Raw genomic sequence first — 21,823 nt, forward strand, 5'->3', positions numbered from 1 at the left:
ATACCGGCCCACCATTCGTTCGAATTGTGGCAATGGTATTAATGTTGTACGGCAAAGCTTGATCGGGATCTGCAAATGCTCCCGCTGTTTGTCGTATCATTGTATTGAAGTCCCCTTTAACTGCTAGGGGTACCTCTGTGTCATCAATCTGTATGTGATTGACACTTTTGCACTGCACGAACTGAATAGGTTCTGTGCCATTGTCGTAGGTGACAATGTTTTTGGACAAGTCGATTTTAGCTAGGGTTGTTGATAATATATCAAAATATCAATATATCGATATTTTTTTCTAAAAATGATATATTTATATCGTGATATTTTTTTTGCCCAAATATCGAAATCACGATTTTTTTTGATATTTTTTGATATTTTTTTCTTGGTCACTCTAAATTCAAAGCGTCGATTGAAACTTTCAATTTAAACTTAAATTAAATTTGAAATTTGACAGAAGAATAAAGATAAAAATGATTGTTAAATCAAATTACACAAACATAACAGGCGGCACCGCGATGTGCATTCATTGTGAGAAAACAATTAAAACCAGCAGTAATTCATCGAATTTGTCGTCCCACTTGCGCAATAAGCATAGCGAAATTTTTCAAAATGCGCGCAAAAAAAGGTATGTGTGTATAGCATATGTGTGTATGAGTATGTGTGAAAATCTAAGTTTAACACGTGGTTTACAATATATGTATATTCATTTGTTTTAATTTTTAGCTGTCAGTGAACTTGGAAAGAGTACTTACAATATCTGAATCCTTCAAGAGTGCTGAAGCCTTTAAAGGTAAGTGTCTTTAAAACCGCTTATCCTTTAAGCCAAAATAAAACGAAGAAAAGAGCAAGTGGGGTTCATTACTTTAACTTACTATAATTTTCGTTTTAGAAAATGGAAATAAGACAAAGGAGATTAATGAAGCAATTGTGTACATGATCTGTAAGGACAACGTGCGAGTCCGCTGTGTAGAAAAAGAGGGCCTCAAGAGACTTCTCAAAAAGTGTGTGCCGCATTTTAAAATGCCTTGCAGATCCACGGGAAGTATATGAAAATGTAATATATTTTGATACCCTTCATAAGTATATATTCTTTTAGATAACAACAATGGTTGAAGAGAAGTACTACCAGTGCGTTGGAGCTGTGTTGAAAATGCTAAGCAATGCAAATGACGTTGCGTTTACCTGCGATGCCGTAACCATACCGAACTCGAGTCGTTCGTTCCTTACCATCACTGCGCATTTTATTGAAAAGGATTCACTAAATTCAATCTGCCTTGCATCGTCAAGAATGAATCAAGTATGTTGATATATAATTTTTTCTATTTTAAATTTGTTTTGTTGTGAATTGTGTGTCGCTTTTGTCTGGTCCTCTGTCAATAAGTTATTTGTTATTTATTCTTTAAATTTAAGTAATATTTTCCGATTTCAATTTAGTCGCATACCAGTGATTATGTAAACACTTTGTTGGAAGAGGCGTGCGCCGAATTTAATATAGATAAAATGAAGTGGACAACTCTCACGACAGACAGCGCAAGCAATATGAAGTGCGCTGCCAAACTGTTTCTTGGATTAAACAAACATGTGTCGTGTTTCGCCCACAGCATAAACCTTATAGTATGTTCATTTTCTAGTATCAAAAATGTTGACACCAGATGGAACTCTTGCCTGGACATGATGGAGTCCTTTTAGGCTTAGCCAACAAGGTGGCTTTTATTTTGCTACACAAATCAGAACGTGTCAAAGGACTCCCCGAAATGCTCAATGTGTCAGAGCTAACGATATGTCGAGACTTATGTAGTCTCCTTCAACCTTTTAAAAGCAACAGAGCAAATAAGTGGCGAAAATTACGTAACTGTAAGTTTAGTAATACCACATATTTCAATGTTAGCAGCTAAAATTAAAACATTGGAAATGGAGACGAAGGAAGGCAAACGAGCCAAGGAGGCGCTCATCAGAATTTCTGAAAGGAGGTTTCAGGCGTTGCAGACTAATGCAATTTTGGTTAAATCAACTTTTTAGACCCTAGGTTTAAAAATGTATTTGGCGCCTTTAGCGGTAAAGGATGCCATTGCTGAAATTACACTTCAAATCAATAAGTTTACTCTTAAGGAAAGGGTATGTCATCAAGTTAAAGTTTTGTTAAGTTGAATAACTAATTGACTAATCAGTAAAACTAATAGGCTTAATATTATAACATTTAAAATTTTGCTAATTATAATAAAAACACATACTTGAATATATAATAAATAAATTATTTAAATTTTGTACAGATTTCCGATGTCACAAAACCGGAAGACTTTTTTGACGATTTCATGAGCGCACACAATCACTCAATCACAAAAGAATTGAGCGGTGTGTCGGAGCAAAATAAGGAGCTGAAACTATACTTTAGATTGCCCCAAGCTGCGCGGGAATGTAACCCGCTGGAGGTGTGGAAATCCCATAGGGCGACCATGCCGGGTCTTTACAAGATGGCCATGCGACATCTTATCACTCCAGGTAGCTCGGTGCCTTCAGAGCGGTTGGCATCCGCAATAAAATGTGTAGCTTGCGATGCTAGGAGCCGAATGACGGACATACACGTAAAGCAAAGAGTGTTTTTAAAATCTTTAAATTCTGCCAATTGGGCTTGATGTTACATTTAGATACATATAAGACATAAGACATGTATGTATATATATATTGATTAAAAATATAATTAAAAAATGTAAGTTTGTAAAACTTGTTTTCTTTTTATTATCCAGGAAAAAACATTTTTATTAAAAAAAAAATCAAATATATCGATATTTTTCGGTGATATTTAGAAATATTATTATCATATTATTTGATAAAAAAAATATCATCGATACGATATTTTTTAAAATTTTCGACAACCCTAATTTTAGCGTTAACCTTCTTTAGAAGATCCAATCCGACTATGCCATCGAAGTGCTTTAGTTCGTGTAGAACAAAGAAGTATGTTTTACTTCCGAAAAGCGATATCTTGCATTTTTGGGCGATGTTAGTGTGCCCATGAATTGACGTCACTGTGAATGGCTTTTCTACCGGCACGAAATGTGCTAGCTCTGGCCACGGTTTGACGTAATTCTTTGAGGCTCCTGTATCTAACAGGAGTTTTATCTCTCTTTCCCCTACTACTCGTGTGATGTACGGTAGTAGGGACCTGTTCCTAAAAAATTGCAGTTGTCGGACTCTGAGCCATCATCTGACATATCGTCCTGCACAGCAAATTCCTCACCTTCCGCTCTACTTTCATATTCGTTGTCTTCTTCTTGGTGTACGTCTTGGGTAGTATGACTCACTCTTTGGTAACTCTGATTGGTCTGGCCGCTGTGACCGGAGGGTCTATTTGGGCGAAAATTAGTCGGTTGCCTGAAGCGTGACATGGAGGGGTCTATTTCCATGGGCTCTGGCTTCGACTGTGTAGCCTGGGGTCTCAGCCTAGAACTATTTGCAATATAATTGCTTGGTCCTGGCTTTTCCTGACCTCTTACGAAATGAGGATTCCTTCCGTGGTGGGAATCATCTTCATTCCGTTGACGAACTTGTGGCCTCTGCCCTTGGGTCTGCTTTTGGGCCCGTTCTTCGTTGGCTTTGGCGTAGTTCGTCGCGAACTGATACCGTTCATTGCTGGCTTCTGCTTCTTGAGCAAGTGCCAGCGCTGTCGGTAGGGTTGATGGTTGCGCGGGGAATACCGCTTGTTTCAGGGGTTTCCTAAGTCCCAAAATTAAAATAGCTAGTGCATCTGATCTAAATTTATCATTGAGCACTGTAGCGGCGGCTTGGTCATGGGTCATGATTGTCTTATTTACTAGTAAAGTGAGTTTCCTCTCTACCTCATCATAGTATTCTAGCAGCGTTTTGTCCCCTTGGCGCATTAGGTTGAGTTCTTGTTGGATCACGCGCACGGGAGTTTTGTCTGCATATGTAAAGTCTAGGCGGGCTAAGATTGCCTTAAAGTTCAAAACTGTATTAAAAGATGCTAATGTAGCATTAGCAGGGCCCCTGATCTTGTTTCTTATGATAGCCACAGCCTAGTAGTGGCGTGAGCTGCCATCATATGGGCTAAAGACTTCGTATGCTGCTGTAGCAGCTTGGCGCCAAGAAACGTAGTTCTCTTGTTTGCCATCGAATTCGGGTATGGACTTGACTATGTCAAGTGGCTCGTTGCACTCAACATTACCCTCGATACGAATTTTCTCATACGTCTCAACTTCAGGCACTGTACTTTGCATTTCGCGCATTTGTTTTGTTATCGCGTTTAATTTGGCGTCAAATTCTTTCGCCTGGTGTTCGAGCGCTGCTCTGACAGCCGACTCTATTAGATGGACAACGTGTTGATCTTGTTGTTGGGCCATGTCTAATCTCTGTCTTTCTTGATCTCTTTTTCTTTTTTCTTCGAATACTAAAGTTACCTCTTCCTCTCCGCTACTTAAATCTGACATACATATAAAGCTCTCAGCAACAGTTCGAGTCAAAACGGACAAAAACAAAAATAAACTGCAACAATGTTGCGGTCGCGAATTCTTTGGGTGTCAAATTACGACGCTCGCTTACTGCGACTGTTCTGGGCAGTTTCAAGGCCACGTAATTTTTTGTTCGGGTATAATGTTTTGCATGTGGCAAAACAGAGTATTATTAAACAATTAAATATTTATAAACAAAATATTAAAATATTAATAAACAGTTATTCCGCTTAGCATGAATGTAATAATGGCTGTTTCTATCTATTTTGTTGTCTTATTTTTCTTTATTTATTTCTTTTTAAGTTTTTAAATTGGAAAAATATGAACACCTCACTTACAAGTCTTTCATAGTCCGTCTCCTAACTCGCAGGTGTATGCGTGGCTACGTTCCAGATATTCTATGTGTGTGTGGCTGTTCGTTGGACGATCTGGTGTTTGTTGCTGGTTTTCTGTTTTGATCGCTTTTAGCGCGACGGCACTTGTTGTTTGTTGTTATAGTTATCAAAAATGTCACTTTGTGCGACGGCACTTGTGTTGTTTGTTGTAAAAGTTATAAGAAATGTCGCCTTTGTGCAATGGCACTTGCGTTGTTTGTTGTAGAAGTTATAAGAAATGTCACTTTATGCGATGGCACGTGTGTTTTTTTTGGTATTTTTGCGGCGAAGTTATTCACGGCAAATTTATTCATGGCACTTTATGCGACGGCACTTAGTGTGTTATTTTATTGTTCGTATATTTTTTTTACAAGTGGCGTGACACTTGGAGTTTTCCGGTTGGTTGGGCGCCAATTAAGAATAAAAGATTCTTCAGATATAGAATGTTTGTTTTATTGTGAGCGTCTGCTCTCGTTTGGGCGTGGATAAAAACTAAACTATACAGAGTTTGAATGTTACTTAAAATACCCCAAAGCCCATGCAGCGAGGTGCTGCATCAGCACTTCTCGGCCGGTCGCATGTTTACGTTAGCGGGCAGCCGGAACCTGATCAGCAGCTCGTCAGCACTTTGGGCTGCTCGCGGCAGTCACTGGCCAGAATATGGGCCAATGCTGACGCAAGCTTTTCCGGAGTCAATGTACTTATGTTAAATAAATTATGTATGTATGTATAAATTACATGTCTTTTGAATTTTCTTATACATAAGTGTAAATAAGTTTCGTGCCGGGCCCGGCCTTAGTGAAAAAGTTTCGTGTTCGGCCGGGCCGGGCCTCTCAAAAAAGAGTTTGTTTTCGTGCGGGCCCGGGCCCACCCCTAGTTTCAAGTGCCGAGATATCTACTGGAAATCGTGCGTAGCTACCTATCCTGCAGGCGGCTATTGTACGAGGCAAGTGCTGGTACAGAGGAGTACGCCGCGGCGTAGTTGGGCTTGTATGGAGCCGCGGCCATAAATACTTTCCGTTGAGATATCAATGTGAAATTTTTTCCAAAATTATAAAAAAATATTTGAAATGCATAGTAAAAAAATTGGCCATATCGTACGTTTATATCATATAGCTGCCATAGGAACGATAGGATAGAAATAAGTATAGTATGAAAAACTTTTTTGTTTTTCAAGATATGTAAACCAAACTTCCAGATAGTATGCTTGGACCAGTTTTATATATGCTTGCCAAATATAGTCCAAATCGGAAAACTATATCGTACAGCTGCCATAGCAAAAATTGTAAACATAAATAAGTACCAGTTTCAAGTAATATTCAAATACTTTAATAATTAGACAATTTTGTAAACAAATTAGGAGCCATAACAAATAAAAAAAAAAAAAAAAAAAAAAAAACATCAATTAAATCAAAAACAAAGAAAAACATAACAGTTAATCAAATTCTTCTAACAAATCTAACGTTGATATCATCAAATTGGATTTAAATTTGCAAGGTAATTTCCTTAGTCCTGTAATAAATGGATCAGAAGATAAAAGTAGTCTATGAATTGAATCCGTATTTGTGGCAATTCGAGATATTTTTCGTGTGTTTTGCTTTCTATATTGTTTTATGTCTTTGTTTCGCGACTCTGCAGCTTCTTCCGATAATTCTCCAATTGAAACAAGAGCAAAATTAATCACATCTGCACCATGGATTAACACTTTGTGCACTGAGGGTGGGAAGTAGTACCAATCATACAAACATAACAATTGTTTGGCAGTGTCAAGAGCATATATTCTGAATTTGTCAGCATTAATCCTGTACCCTGATGCCATGGATTGGAGCAATGTTGAACATCGTATTATTACGCTTTCATCTAAGCCAGTTATTTCAGCAGATAGCTCCGAATTATTGAAAAATGTTCTCGCAGTATTTCCGTCATTTGAACTTCCGCTACCTCCACTTCTCGGTTGGTCCACTATTAGCCCCATTTTGGCCCTGAAGTCTTCTTGAATTCTTTTTTTTCTTAGAGAAAGTGACTGTTTTCCCTCAGCGGTATAAATTCGCCAACTTTTTTGATCTAATCTGTAGGCAACGTGCAAAAAATATTCGAAGAATCTTATGTATGAGTGCAACGGCGATAATCCAAACTCGAAGCAATTTTCATTAACACTCTTCTCCAAACACGTCTCTAAGCCGTTCATTTCTGTTGGCTTTGCTTTACAAATGTAACATTTGACTGAAGACGTATCGCTGAGGGCATTACATATTTTTCCATCTACCATGGTCAATTGCAAGCTGTGTTTAACCTCGATTCTTTTATTGCCGATATCGCATACAGTCTGGTTTAGCTTATTAATTTGTTCCTTAAAATGTCTTTCTTCGTTTAAAGCTAGTTGAGCTGTTTCTTTTTCAAATTGGAACCTTATTGGTCTGCAGAAGCGAGTAGATGACGGTCGGGGATTTTTCCAAATTATTTTTTGACCTTTGGGATCACTGGAATTTATAATCAGCTGCAATGGTACGTATGAGGTAACAAAAAGAGTAGAGTCGTCCAAATTGTTGTTAAGCGCTTTCTGTTTATATTCAGACTGTCCGGTGCTACCATCGAATCCCCATTTTCCTATCAAAATTAAGTTTTTAGCGGAATCATCCTTTATGTTCTCAATAACTTCGTGTTGAAGTTTTAAAATCCGTGAAGCTGTATGGTCTAACAAACTTTGCAATTGAACTTCAGCTTTTGCTTCAGTAACGCTGATATCGTCTGGGTAGCTGTTTTTTTTTGCTTTCAAAACCTGCTCGTAACTCGGCAGTATATCAAATGAAACAAGCGTATTAATAAACTTACGAATAAGCAAATATTGATGTTTCGTTAAATTCGTCTCCACAAAAAGTGATAAAACTTCGTCAATATCGGCTTGGCAATGTTTTGGGCCTGAAGACAAGCTGCACGATCGAAGCAAGCTAGCAGCAGAGTTATCCATTTTCGCTATTTCAGCAATCCTTCGACGTTTTGCTCTATTCGAACAATCTGTAAAATCAATTTTCGGCCGTCCAAGATTGGCACTTTCTTGTTTTGGTTGAGACGACTCATGACCACAGGTCAACACAATTGCTTCTATTTCATTAAGCCAATTTGATTGATATTGCATAATTGCAGTTTTCTTCCGCTGGTACCTATCCCAAAAAGTAGCAATTCTTTTGCATATGCACTCTATTCGTTTTGGTAGTTGGCTTAGCTCGGGAATGTAACCCTTGTTTTCAATTTGCTCTTGCATAACTTCAATAACTTTTTTTAATCTTTCAGCGTTGGTGCCACCTTCTGCACACCAAAGATTAAAATAATATAGTCGTGTAAATGCACACTTATGGGAATCTCCTGAAAAGTGAATTTCAATGAAATAAATAAATAAAAATGTTTCAAAAAATAATACAAGCACGAGCGACGAGAACAAAACACAAGCACAATAAGGAAAAACTTTCCCTTGGCAAACGCTAGATGGCGTCAGTATTTTTCCGATTATATTAACCTCTGCTAATGACTGCATCTGATTTTAGGCATACAGTACCCTAAAAGTCAGACGAACAAATTAACATACATATTATTTGTGGCATTTTGTGGCATCACAATTAAAACTTTAACTAAACATGAAAAAGACGTTAACAAAATAGACAAAAAAGGGTTAATCGCTATAAAATACACAAATAATATTTAATTAGTCAGATAATTTTCATAAAACCAATTTATTAAAGTTAATACCTTCAACTTTAAAATGCATTTTAAATAATTAAATTTGGAGAATTTTTTCGAACGTACGACCACTTTGAACTTCACTTTTGTTTTGACGAAAAGCTCACTAAACGCAGCTGCAGCTGCAAAATTGAACACGTGTTCACACTTTGCATTCTATTTTTAGAATGTCCCGTTAGAATTCCGGAAAAAACTAGTTTGCAATGACAAAATGTAGACAATTTAGAGACAAATTCTTTACATTTTGACTAATTATTTTCAAGTCGAATTTTCGATTTATGGCCTATGGGCGCAACCACTGTGCGCCGTGACGGTAGGTGTCCCACAAGGTTCGGACTTGGGCCCTCTTCTGTGGAATGCCATGTATGATGGCATCCTAAGACTAACCCTCCCACCGGGCACGCACATGGTTGGTTTCGCAGACGATATCGCTGGCCTTGTCGTGAGAAAGGAGCTGATGCAGGCCGAGAGTGTGTGCAACCAAGCAATCGCGACCATCCAGCAGTGGCTTGTTTCAGTTGGGCTGGCACTTGCGCCGCACAAAACTGAAGCCGTGCTGGTCAGCAGCCGAAAAAGAGTCGAAGCTGCGAAGATTTCTGTTGGATGCACCTCTATTATGTCCAAAAGAGCGATTAAGTATCTGGGAGTATGGATCGATACAAGGCTCAGCTTTCGAGAGCACCTGGTGTAGTATGTGCATATATTGGGTGAACACTGTAATGAATAAAAACATTTAAACAGCAACACTTTGTTGCTTTACATAGTATGCGCACATCTCGAGGGAACACTGTTCCAAAATATGAACAGTTAATCGCGACGCTTTCGTTACAGTTAACTGCAATACTTTGTCGCTTTACATTTCGACTCGAGTGCATGCATATGTATATGCACATAAGACTCTCTCTCTCTCTCTTGCTAATATGCTTCGTCGCATATTCTTAGAATACATAACATAAAATGTAATACATAACTATGCAGCAGCTTCGCTGCCGGCATCGACGGCTTCACCGCGTGCTTTTACTAATTATGTACTTAGGCTAGATCATGCATTGATTTTTTCCAATAAATCATTATCAAAGTGAAAACCAAAAGGCACAGACGTGTCCGTGTCTTAATTAAATAATATTCTGGAGACGTGCCTATTTAAACAAGTTGGTACAGTCATCCCACATGGTGACCAAGACGGTCATCACCACACTGGAAGCGACGAGCAATAAAACAGCAATCATGAACCGGCTTCTCTCAAGGCTCATGGCGAATACTGGAGGCCCAAAACAATTGCCGCTGGACGCATCGGCTTATCCCGAACATCGGGGAATGGTCTGGTAGGAAGCACGGCCAAGTCAACTTCTACTTGACGCAGGTGCTAAGCGGCCATGGATGCTTCAGTTACCTGCACCGCTTTGGTCACTAAGCTTCTGGCGACTGTTCGGAGTGTGGTACACTGGAAGATGCAGAGCATACTATGTTCGTCTGCAAGTTGTATGGGTCACTTCGAAACGACTTGGACAGGGCACTTGGTGTACCGATCGCGGTGGGAAATTTGGTCCCGTTAATGCTGTAATCAGTGGACAACTGGGTTATGATATGCGAGTTCGTGTCAACAGTGATGCAGACCCAAAGAAGAGTCGATGGAATAGGTGGCGCTATGTCTCTTGTGAAGCATTGCTTCACGGCCGACCCACAGGAGATCGCGCTGCCCAATATCCAATATAATTTCTTACATGTATCTCGATAGCAATATTAGTATTAGTAATAGTAGAGCAAAAATGAATAAAAAATATATATAAAAAAAAACACATAGTACATACGTGCACACATAATATTTTTATGTTATTTATTTTTATTTCCTTTCTGATCCAACAGAAATTAAAAACCAGTTGAAACTATTGTAGTTTTTTTCCAAATACCTATATAATTATTTGTTTTTTCAAGCTTTGTTCCCTCTGGTATTTTTTTGTACGATTGTTGTTTTTTTCGAGGAATGTTTTTTTTTCCTATTTTTCTTCGTCACGAGAAATTTCCCCCGGCCCCTTCCTCTTGCGTTCTTCGTCTGTGTCCGCTACTTCTATACCTATTTGGGTGTAAATACCACAGCACTGCCTTTGGTATTTTTTCCAGTATTTTTTTGGTTTTTTAAAGTTTTATTTTGTGTTTGCGACGCTCTTTCCGTATCGTTTTCACTAACTAGGTCGATTTCAGGCAAAAGAAACCAATTTCCATTTGGTATTTTTTTGGTATATTTTCTTGATTTTTCGGTTTCGAGAAAATTTAGTATACAGTCCGTATCCTTGTCGGACTGTAAGAGCGCCCAGTTAGTTTTTCATCCTCTGCATAGCATATCATCGAGCACCGATAAAAGTAAAGCTCGACTGTCCGTGCCCTCTACTAGCGCCGCTAGAACCTCGATCAGTCTCCCTTTACCTAGATCCAAGAGGGAGTCGTCACTAAGATCCTAAGACCAAGGTTCCTTCCGCCCCAATCCCTCGACTCCCAATTTTTACTCGCTCTCAGGGAAGGATGGCACAAAGTATAGTAGACATAGCGTTGACAAAATTCATCGCCGCGACTGATCGTATCAGTCCTTCGACTGATAGCCCGTCCCTATATACGTGCCAAGTCTGAAGGGACCAGATGCGTGCTTTGTGGGAAAAGGTCGAGAAAGAATATGAGGCTTGCTCTTGCGTCATGTGGAGATGACCACAGAAGAGCTCCCGACTATTCAGGCCAAATACGACTACAGCTATGATGTCTACGAGCAGTGTGCAGCCCAGTTAAGTGAGCAAACAGCCAACGCATCCCAGGCGCTCACCCCCAGTATACCCACACAACCACAAGCCCTGCAATTCATGCCCACAGAGTGTCGCTTACCTCCGTGCGACACCGAAGTTTTCGGAGGCGATTACACTCGCTGACCCACCTTCCGGGATTTATTCATGGCTCTCTCTATATATAGAACCCGAGACTGTCGGAAGTTGAAAAACTTTTATATCTCAACTCCAAGACCAGCGGTGAAGCCCATGCCATTGTGTCAAAGTCTGCTTTGACAAATGAAGGGTTCCAGTCGGCGTGGTCCAGCTTGACTGAGCGTTTCGAGAACAAACGGTTGCTCGTAAACAGTCAGCTGAGTATTTTGTTCAATTTGCCCGCCATTGGGCAAGAGTCGCGTTCCGCTTTTCAGGAGCTGCAGAGCACTATTCAAGGGTGTCTGACAGCCTTAGAGCACTCAAAGATCAACGTAGATAATTGGGATTGCATCTTGGTTTTCTTGTGTTCTTCGAGGCTACCCAAGTTGACCCTTTCTCTCTGGGAACAATCGAACAATCAAGGGGGTCTCGCCCACGTCTCCAAGCAGGTCAGTTCTTTTGAGAGTAGAGTGACATCGAAAACCCAGTTCTGCAAATTGTATTCCCGGGAGAATAATCCCATTCGCTTGTGTCCTCGTTTTCTTCAGATGGGTGTTAACGAAAGGGTCAATCACATTAAGCAACAGAAGCTGTGTTTGAATTGTTTCGCAAAAGGCCATATCAAAAATCCAGCATTGCGTGAGCTCGCCATTCATCGTTTAATTTTTGTGCTGTCACAAATTTATAAAGGACAGGAAATCGCTTCAGCACAGGCACCAGTGATTTAATTTCAAACTGTTGAGCTGTTGTCGGATTTACAACGGATCAAATCGCTTGGTAATGTCTGACGTCAATTCCATATAAAATTCTTGGCATGTTCTATAGAAATCTGCAATAGGCGCACAAGGTACATTTTCATCTTTTTTCAAGTTTTCCATACTTTCTGCAGCCTGTAATCCAATATATATTTTGTCTAAGCTTAGCAAATGCGTTGAATTTCTGAAGTCAGCGTTTAAAATGTTAACGCAGGACTTTGTGTAGTTAATTTTCATAAAATTAGCAGACAGTGTTTTCAAAAGATTTTCAACTTCTGGTTTCAATTTGTGAAGAAGGGATGTTTCAGATTGAAACAAGGTATTGAAACTCGTTACCAGTGAAAGTACATAAGACATGAATTCTAAATATTGACATTTGGACGTTGACGTACTAACGGCAGTACCATCAAGTGGCCCAGCGATACCAAGCACGGACTTGTTGACGCGCGGACAAAACAAAATAAATTTGTGAACAGCATGCATTAATCGAAAACCGCGAATAAATATTAAAAGACGCTAATTAAATTAGATTAAAAATATGTTAGAATAAATGTATAATAAAATAAATAACAATTAAATACTCGATAAATAAGCTAATAATAAGGTTTTAAGCAAAGGAATAGATTTACTAGAGGAAACTATGTTATTGAGATTATTATTGTTCACACACAGAATACGGAAGGGATTATGGCAAGCAAAGTTAGTAGATCTACGTGAAATGAGAAGTGGAAGAAAATTCCTAGTGATCCTGACAGGAACTGCAAAACTAATTTGACTTAACAGCTCCAAAGAGTCTATTTCACCATTAATTAGTCTCTGTATAAAAACAGCACCTTGCATAGTTCTGCGGTCAGGAAGAGAAGGAAGGTTTAGTAATAAAAGTCTACTGCGATATGGTCGTAATCTAATATTAGGATTCCAATTTAAACTACGAAGAGCAAATCCTATCTTGATAAACCCTATGCTGGGGATTCCAGACAAGAGATCCGTACTCAAGGATAGGACGAACCAGTGAGACGTATAAAGTCTTAGTGATGTAGGGATCATTGAACTCTTTCGACCAGCGTTTTATAAATCCCAAAACACCCATGGCCCTATTTACAGCAGACAGAATATGTTTATCGAATTTTAGTTTTGCATCAAGCAGAACCCCTAAGTCATTCACACCTTCAATTCGCTCAAGAGGAGTATCATATAACACATAGTTATTTAACTGAGAAGAACCCCTACAAAAGGTCATCTTACACTTATCGCAGTTGAGATGTAACATATTTACTCTGCACCAAGATTCTAGACGATTAAGGTCACATTGTAACAGTGAGCTCGCAAGACTATCATTAAATGTCAGGCAAAGCTTAACGTCATCGGCGTACATAAGTACACGGGAATGCACAATAACAGAAGGAAGATCATTTATGAACAAAGTGAACAATAGAGGACCCAAATGACTGCCCTGTGGCACACCAGAAGTGACTTGAACACATTTAGATACAAAACCATTATAATAAACATTCTGAATTCTGTTGGAAAGGTATGAGGATATCCACTCAATTAGGCTATGAGGAAACCCTAAAACATTAAGCTTATACAGTAAAAGGTGATGATTAACAGAGTCAAAAGCCTTACTAAAATCGGTGTAAATGACATCCGTTTGCATTTTATTCTCGAATCCTTTAATTACAATAGAAGAGAACTCCAATAAGTTAGTAGAAGTGGATCTAGACTTCACAAACCCATGTTGGTAAGGTGAAATTATAGATTTACACAGATGTTGCAGTTGAGAAGTTATATTTTTTTCAAATGCTTTCGGAATCGCAGACAATTTAGATATACCGCGATAATTTTGAACTTTAGATTTGCTCCCTTTTTTTAGGATAGGTATAATGTAAGATTTTTTCCAGATTTTAGGAAAAGAACATGAGTTAACGGATAATTCAAACAATTTAAAAAGCGGTTTACAGATACTACCAGCACAATACCTTAGCACACAACTAGGTACTCCATCCGGACCAGCCGAAAAAACAGGTTTTATAGCCAATAGTTCCGTTAAAATAGAGCTTTCAGTAATTAAAGGACCAAAAATACAATTAGATGAATTTAACTGATAAGGATAAGAAAAGGAATTTTGAGAACTTGGGACAGAATATGTCGTTTGGAAAAAGTCCGCAAATAAATCGGCAACATCATGGCCATTAGATACAGTCATATTCTCCAAAGACATAAATGCTGGTGATGACGCGGATCTACGCTTCGAGTTAACGAAGTCGTAAAATCGCTTTGGATCACGCTGAAATCTTATTCTGCACCTACTCAAATAATTATTATAACACTCATTGTTATGAGTGCGAAAAGCAGCTTGAGCAACAGAATAGCGGAGAAAATCAAAAGAAGAGCCAGTTCCCTTGAATTTTTTGTAAAATCTCGACTTACGATTTTTGAAATTCGATAATTTCTTAGTAAACCATAAGGGTTTATCAGACAAATGTGGAATACTTGATGGAACACAAGCATCAAATAGCGAGTTTAAAGTAGAATAAAAAAATTCAACCGCTTTATCCAAGTTTGTAGACAACGAAAGTTGGGACCAGTCAGTTTGAGATATAAGCAGAGCAAGTTTCTCAAAATCGGTTTTCCGAAAACATCGAGAAAGCTCACCACAACGTACGCTCGACTCTGACGCAATAAATGGGAGCTCCAACATAATTTCTAAAGTGGGATGGTAAGGGTCTTCAGGAGAAGATATAGGAGATATTCTCGATAGAGAACATGAATCTGGGTCTAAAACAAAAATAAGGTCTAGAGACCTGTTTAAGCTATTTGGAATACCGTTAATCTGAGACAAGGATACCCCAAAGAGACTATCAATAAAAACATGAGATACAGAGGGGCAAAGTCCATTTAGATTCTTGGCGGAATGCCATGACACCCCAGCGATATTAAAATCACCAAGGACTATAAAGTGATCACGATCAGAAAGCATATTATAAATGTTATTAATAATAGAAAAATGAGCTAAATATAAAGCATCATCTGAAGCAGGAGGGATATATGAGCAAGAAATACAAATGTTAAAACTACCAAAGGATAATCTAACAGCCACTAGCTCAATGTCAGAAGTGTGATCAATCAACTCTGAATTTAATTGAGCATCTACTGCAATTAAAACCCCACCACCGCGACGTACCTTGCGGTCACGTCTGTATACGGAAAATCTACTAGAAAAGATTTCCGTATCAAGGATGTCATTTTTTAACCAAGTTTCAGTAAAGGCAATGACATTGAAAGGGAAAGATACACTATTTAAATATAAGTCAGTAAGTTTACTACAAATACCTCTTACATTCTGATAGCCAAGAGGTAAAGAGGATGTTAGTTTTTTGAACTGACAGACATAGAAGAAGGCTTTGAAATCGAATTCTTGCCACTACTAGGAAGAAAAACCGGAGACCGATTTTTCTTTTTCGCAACAAATTCTTTAACTAATAGGTGTTCCGGCCAAAACTCTTTACTGCACATCATGCTAAATTGTTCAGCCGGAACACTTATTTTAAAAGACGAAATCTCTCGTTCATACGAGAAATTAAATTTATCTACTTTAACCCTGACTTGGGATTTGGACTTAATATAAGCCCGAACATCATCAGATGTCGTATCAGGGGAAAGCCTTGAAACGAAAATCTGCTTAAGAGGTTGCACTGCAACTAATGTGTTGCGGACAACTGAGGTAGGAGCTGGAGGCGATTCTTCTATCGTTACAGCACTAACGATCTCAACAGAGGATGGTGATGGTTGAATTTCTTCAACCGTCTCCATCTCAGTCGACAACAAAATCAAAGCCGGAGCAGGAGACTCAAATCTTAATGACGTAATGTCATGATCTGGAACATCCAAAGCTACCGAAGGTTGAGGGGACGGAGAACTAAACGACATTAATTCCCCAGCAGGTGATATAGATAAGCTTGGAACATCAACTGGGACAGAAAGCTCGATTGGGGTAATCGACAGACGCGTATTGGCCTTTTTACGCTTCGGAGACTCGGTCAAGAGCTTCATACTCTTAAACCCAGAATCCAAAGCAGAAAAGCTATCGGAGAGTTTTTTAAAGCCCGCCAATATATCTTTAAAACCAGTTCGCGTCTGCCGTATAAACCCAGCAATATCTCGTTCAGAGTCCCTACAATGTTCACAAGTCCATCTCAATCCTGACTTGGCCGAAATCAAATCAACAATACGGCCGTTAAAGCCAGCACATTTTTCATGTGCAACGTTGTCGCATAACCAGCAACAAACAAAACCCATTTTGGCACCAACTGGCACCCGGCATTTCTTGTTATAGCAGACCAACATGTTGCTAAAACAAAGATTATTAAACCAATTAAAAAACCAAAAAGAAATAAATCAAAATAGGTAAATTATTTGCAAACTAATATGATCTGTACTTACGAAGAGCACAAAACACAGAGAGTATGCACAGGTCGAGCGAGACGCAAGATAGGTAGGCAACTAACGATCTGTAGTTAAACACAAGTGAGAGAGTAAAATTAATGTTATATTAATTGTAAATAAATATGAAATTTAATGAAAAAATCACAAATTTAAGAGGGAAGAAAAAAAACACGTCCGACTGCGAATGCGAGAGCGAGCGAATTGGTTGTTCATTGTAATTAGCATTTCTTCGGTAGTCTTGGATGGGTCAGTGAATACTGTTTCCGTTAAATAGGCTTTTAAAGGTTCATATTGCTCTAATACACGGTCTACACACGCTTTCACGGACAGCCATCGAGTCTGGGCTGGTGCGAGAATTTTGTGAATCTCCACTTTAAAGAATTCTTGAAACTCATTCAATTTCATATGTCTCTTTGAACTTCTACTGAAGTGAGCTCCTACAGAACGCAAGAAGTCTTCAACATTTCGGGGTAATTTCAGGCAAGCTTTCGATGGTGATAATTGTATCATATGACAGGAGCATTTTACTAGAACAATGTGAGGCAAATCGTTCTTAAGACGAGCAAAAACCGAGCAATGTTCCCCAACCATCACGTTCGTGGTGTCTGAACTAAATCCAATCATGTTTTCTATGGGTATATTTTTTTGTAGTAGCATTTGTTTCAAACGGTCATACAGTGCCGCAGCAGTTCCCGATGACAGTTCCATCATATCCAGAAATAAATGCTCTACTTGATTGGCGTTCTCATCATAGACTATGCCAGTAAAACCAAATTGTTTTAAAGAGCTCTGATCTGTAGTTTCATCCATTATCAATGAGAAGAAATTTTTTTTCAGCGTAATTTTTAATTTATGTCTTCTAAAAATGTGTTTCCTAAAACATTCTTAAGTATAGCTGTCGCTTCTGTTCTGTGTAAATTTGTATTTTTAGCTATGGTCGAGTCTAAAAAAATATTTTTACAGAGCGGTCCCAAGGTATCCATGAATGATATTGGTATTATGTTCTGCTAACGCTCCGGCTAGTTTTAGTTCAGCTTTTCGCACATTTATTTCTAAATCCGTCGTTGGCAAGTAAGTTGAAATGTTTGGAACATCATGTATTTCTAATATTTTTTTCTTATGGCGTTCTGAATTCATGTGTCAAATCAGGTCACTTTTATGCGCTATGATTGAAGCCGAACAGAGTTTACAGTTTGCTAAATCATATCCATCTCTCGTGTTCGAATCTTTGCGTAACCAGCTTAAGAAGTTTGATTCATTACTCGAGCGTTTTATTTTTTTGTGGCTGTGTATTATTTGAATCACATGGCGTCAAGCCTACCGAAGTCAAACTCGAACTAGGAACAGCATTTCCATCTGTACTAGAAGTTGTCGCCTCCGATACCTCAACCTGAGATTCTCTTTTGCGTTTAAGCTAAAAAATAAAAACAACGTATTAATTTATGAACTAGATGAATAAGTTTTATATTCACGCACAAACAAATCTTGCAGACAGAAATAACATAAACTTATCGAACTCAGCTACGAAAATGACGAAGTCAGCGCGCATAACATGTAGGTGTTTAAGAAAGAGAAAAACGGGAATCCCCTGATCATAAACAAAACAACTGTCAATCTACTTGTAGTTTGAAACTAGAGATGTGCTATACAATGTGCGGAGGTTTGCCCAGCGTTGCCGCCATCCCAAAGAGTCGCTCAGCTCTCAAGAGCTTGCAAAAGCTCAGGAGAAGCTGATAGTACAGGCTCAGAATCGGGTATACACAAAAGAGTGTGCTTCCCTCTGGTGCCATAATCGTTTAAAAGGATCAAGTGATATTCTGAGCTTGAATCCGTTCCTTGACAAGCAAGGCGTCCTGCGTTCTTATGGACGTGTAAGAGCGTCCACCTCCTTTTCGTAGGATGAACGGCATCCCATAATACTCCCATTCAACTGTGTGTTTTCGCGTCTTCTGCTTTCTTTCACGCATCAAGACTCCCTCCATTGAGGGAACCAATTGGTGATGCGGCTGGTCCGAACCAAGTACTGGATACAAGAGGTGGAGAACTATCGATGGGACTATTGATGGTTGGCCACTATCGACACGCTCTCGATTGCGGCGCGCACTCTCGATAGTGGTCAATCACTATCGTCGATAGTGGTCGATATTTTTTCAAATTTCTTTGTATACCCGCTTCCTCCGTAGTGTCGGAGAGGGTCTTCAGCAAAGTGGGACGTACAAAATTATTGGTTGAAATAAATTTATAAATAGCAGTTAAGGTAAACCTAAAAAATTAAAATTCATATTATTTCAATAATAATTACATATTTATTATTTTTAGATAAAGATTGGAAAACCAATTTCATACTCTCATACTTTAAACAAATATGGATTATTTTAAAAAACTAATTAAATTATTTTCTTTTACTGCACTATCGACGATAGATTTTTCCTTGCTATCGTCGATAGTCGATAGTTTATGGAAACTATCAATAACTATCGATGGCGCAGACTATCGATAGTTCTCCACCTCCACCTATCCAGTGGATACCCAAGCTAATAAGTTTGGTGAAGACAGTAATTGGATTGCTCGGTCGACCTTTCGCGACCATTTACTAACACCGGAGTAGACTTCGCCGGTCCCTTCGACGTCAAGAGATACTTCGGACGGGGCTGCAAGATTACGAAGGGTTATGTATGAGTCTTCGTGTGCTTCAGCACGAAGGCAATTCATCTTGAGGCGTCCACGGATCTGACAGCTGAGAAGTTCTTGGAAGCTTTTTCCCGGTTTGTGGCACGGCGTGGGTGCCCTCTTCACATGTACTCTGAAAAAAGGGAAAACGTTCGTCGGAGCCTCCTCAATCTTGTCCAAAGATCTTGTGGAGAGCACCCGCAATCTGGTCCTCACCAAACACAGCCATAAAGGTCTTGCATGGCATTTCAACCCACATGCCCCTCACATGGGGGCTCTGGGAAGCAGGCGTCAAGAGATTCAAGACGCATTTCTACAAAACGGTTTCCTCCGTTAAATATACGTACGAGAAACTCTCAACCATCCTGGCGAAAATTGAAGCGTGCCTCAATTCGCGGCCTCTGTCTCCCATGTCAGAGGATGTAAGCGACTTTCTGGCCCTCAGTCCCGATCATTTCCTGATCGGGGCTCCGCTACTCTCCATGGCGGAGCCAGAATCCAGGGACGATGTGGAGTCCATCTGCAATCGCCTGCAACGGCTCAAGGCTCTCCATCAGCATTTCTGTGTGCGATGGAAGAATGAGTATTTGAAGAAGTTGCATAAGCGGAATAAGTGGCAGTTACCCTCACGCGACCTCCAAATCGGTGACATGGTGATCATCAGAGAGGAGAATATCCCCCCCACCGCCCGGGCGCAAACGAAAGAGTCCACGTGGTAGACATTCGTGGTGTTTTCCGTCGACCAGTTGCAAAGCTGGTCCTCCTTCCAACGGGACCCACGCTCTGAATCTCCCATTCTTCTCTCTACCGCCATCCACTATCCTGTGGTTTCTCATCCGGTTTATGCAATTCATACCGCGCCATGTTTTTCATTTAATCCATTATTTCTTTTCTTTTTTTTCTTCCATTTGTTTTTCTTTTTTTGTCCTTCTTTTTCATGCCATTACAGTTTACCATGGCGTCCTCCAGAAACTCATCCTGCTCCCTCTCCGACGAGGTGTGCTTGAGAAGGCTCTTCTCACCAGCACGCCCTATTTCGCCTCCGACAGCCGTCTCTCCGCCGAGACAAGTCGCCCCGATGGAGACGGAGCCCTCTCCTGTACCGGTGGCACCGGTTACTCCGCGTGGGGTTACCGTGCCTCGCCGGGTCACCCCCCAGCGGGGTGGGTATGTGCCTCCCGGCACAAACTCGTTCCGCTGCGCTACGGTCCCAAATCCCGATTTGGTGGCATAAAGTCCAAAATTTCATGGAAGAAAATCTGAATTTTTTTTTTTATATATTTAAACTAGATACCCTAGATAGAAAGTATCAATAAATACTTTTGTCAAAAATGCAACCTTGCAATTTTTACAGATGTTTAAAGTCAGGTGATTGAGCAGCTGATTTTTGTGACAAAATTGGCGGGAAATTTTTAATAACTTTGAGCGCTTGGCAAATCTAAACTAAACAATATTTTTCTATTATTTAAAATGGATATTGAAGTTGGAGGTATGTAAATTACGAATAATAAACAAAGTTTGTGTGGTAATTTGTTTAACGTTATATATTTGTACTGTTTTGTGTTGTCCAAGGAAATCAAAAAGCTGACAAAAGTGTTCGTCTTCTGTAGAGGAAAAAAAGGTGTTCTGCGTATTTGTGCGTTGTTTAATGTATGTTAAACAATAGTAGACACTCTATATTAAATTTTAATAATAGTTTGGTTTGCGGCTTTTTGCGGCTTTTCCGATGCTTTAATTATTTAGATGTGCTTGAATTCTGTCACGACACGTTGCTGGACGCGTGGATGGACAGCGGGCGCCACTCTTCCGCGCTGGTTGAACTTGTATTTGGTCAAATAGATGAATGTACACTGAGTGACGACAAAAAAGAGAGCAATAAAAAAAAAAAAAAATTTAAATAAAATATCACGTGTACGTCATGATGTCTATATGGGCATTAGAGTAGGCGTTGCCAAACTTACTTGAAAGTTTGCTTTAATATTTAGAGTGGTCTATTAATGAAGTATGCCAAGTTTCAGCTCGATAGATGCAATATTCGATTTTATGCCACCAAATCGGGATTTGGGACCATAGTGCGCTGTAGGGTGTGCCGCGGTGTCCACGCACTGCGCAAGTGTCCGCGTTTTGCCCAGCTGACGCCAGAGAAGGGGCTCCGGGCAGTACTTGTCAATAAGTACTGTCCCAACTGCTTGGCTCATCAGCACTCCGGGAGCACTTGCCGCAGCGGTGGACGGTGCAGGCACTGTGGCGCGGACCACCACACCATGCTGCACATTCGGGAACTGAGTTCCAAGCAGCGGTTCTCGCGACAGCTGAGGGGCCGTCGCGACCAACCGGCACCCTCCAGAGGAAGACCATCAGGCTCAAACCGGATTAACCGGCCCACTGCCCCACACACCAGGCCTGTGCCTAGCCCCGCCATGACATTGACGGCACTACTCCAGTGCAAGGGAGTGAGCATTCTCCCCACCGCGGCG

The 21,823-nt window shown here is 39.8% G+C and overlaps 1 protein-coding gene and 1 long non-coding RNA gene across 5 annotated transcripts; both read left to right on the top strand.

The window, feature by feature from the left end:
* Window positions 1-405: 405 nt before the first annotated feature.
* On the top strand, window positions 406-2,658 carry LOC132797559 (uncharacterized). Of its 3 annotated transcripts, XR_009633714.1 has the most exons (5): window positions 406-619; window positions 718-784; window positions 884-1,036; window positions 1,091-1,291; window positions 2,265-2,658. XR_009633714.1 is itself a non-coding variant. In XM_060809316.1 (4 exons), exons 3-4 carry the CDS (start codon window positions 1,100-1,102, stop codon window positions 2,625-2,627), a joined length of 555 nt encoding a protein of 184 aa, XP_060665299.1. In that variant the 5' UTR covers window positions 679-784; window positions 884-1,036; window positions 1,091-1,099; the 3' UTR covers window positions 2,628-2,658. The 3 variants fall into 3 exon arrangements, 1 of the variants encoding a protein (XP_060665299.1); XR_009633715.1 differs by lacking the exons at window positions 406-619; window positions 2,265-2,658 and adding an exon at window positions 1,429-1,794 and having other exon boundaries at window positions 679-784; XM_060809316.1 differs by lacking the exon at window positions 406-619 and having other exon boundaries at window positions 679-784.
* An 18,074-nt stretch (window positions 2,659-20,732) lies between these two features.
* Window positions 20,733-21,108, top strand: LOC132797617 (uncharacterized). Of its 2 annotated transcripts, none has more exons than XR_009633746.1 (3): window positions 20,733-20,835; window positions 20,919-20,996; window positions 21,043-21,108. It is a non-coding gene; the product is annotated as an uncharacterized LOC132797617 (long non-coding RNA). The 2 variants fall into 2 exon arrangements; XR_009633747.1 differs by having other exon boundaries at window positions 20,931-20,996.
* The last annotated feature ends 715 nt before the right edge of the window (window positions 21,109-21,823 follow it).

The sequence above is a fragment of the Drosophila nasuta genome, unplaced genomic scaffold (genome assembly GCF_023558535.2).
Source record: "Drosophila nasuta strain 15112-1781.00 unplaced genomic scaffold, ASM2355853v1 ctg14_pilon, whole genome shotgun sequence".
Lineage (NCBI taxonomy): Eukaryota > Metazoa > Arthropoda > Insecta > Diptera > Drosophilidae > Drosophila > Drosophila nasuta.

Coding starts and splice junctions, on each gene's coding strand:
- LOC132797559 (XM_060809316.1), top strand. CDS start 1,100: ATGGTTGAAGAGAAGTACTACCAGTGCGTTGGAGCTGTGTTGAAAATG. Junction 1,292..2,264: donor CATCGTCAAGAATGAATCAA/GTATGTTGATAT, acceptor AATTTTGTACAG/ATTTCCGATGTCACAAAACC.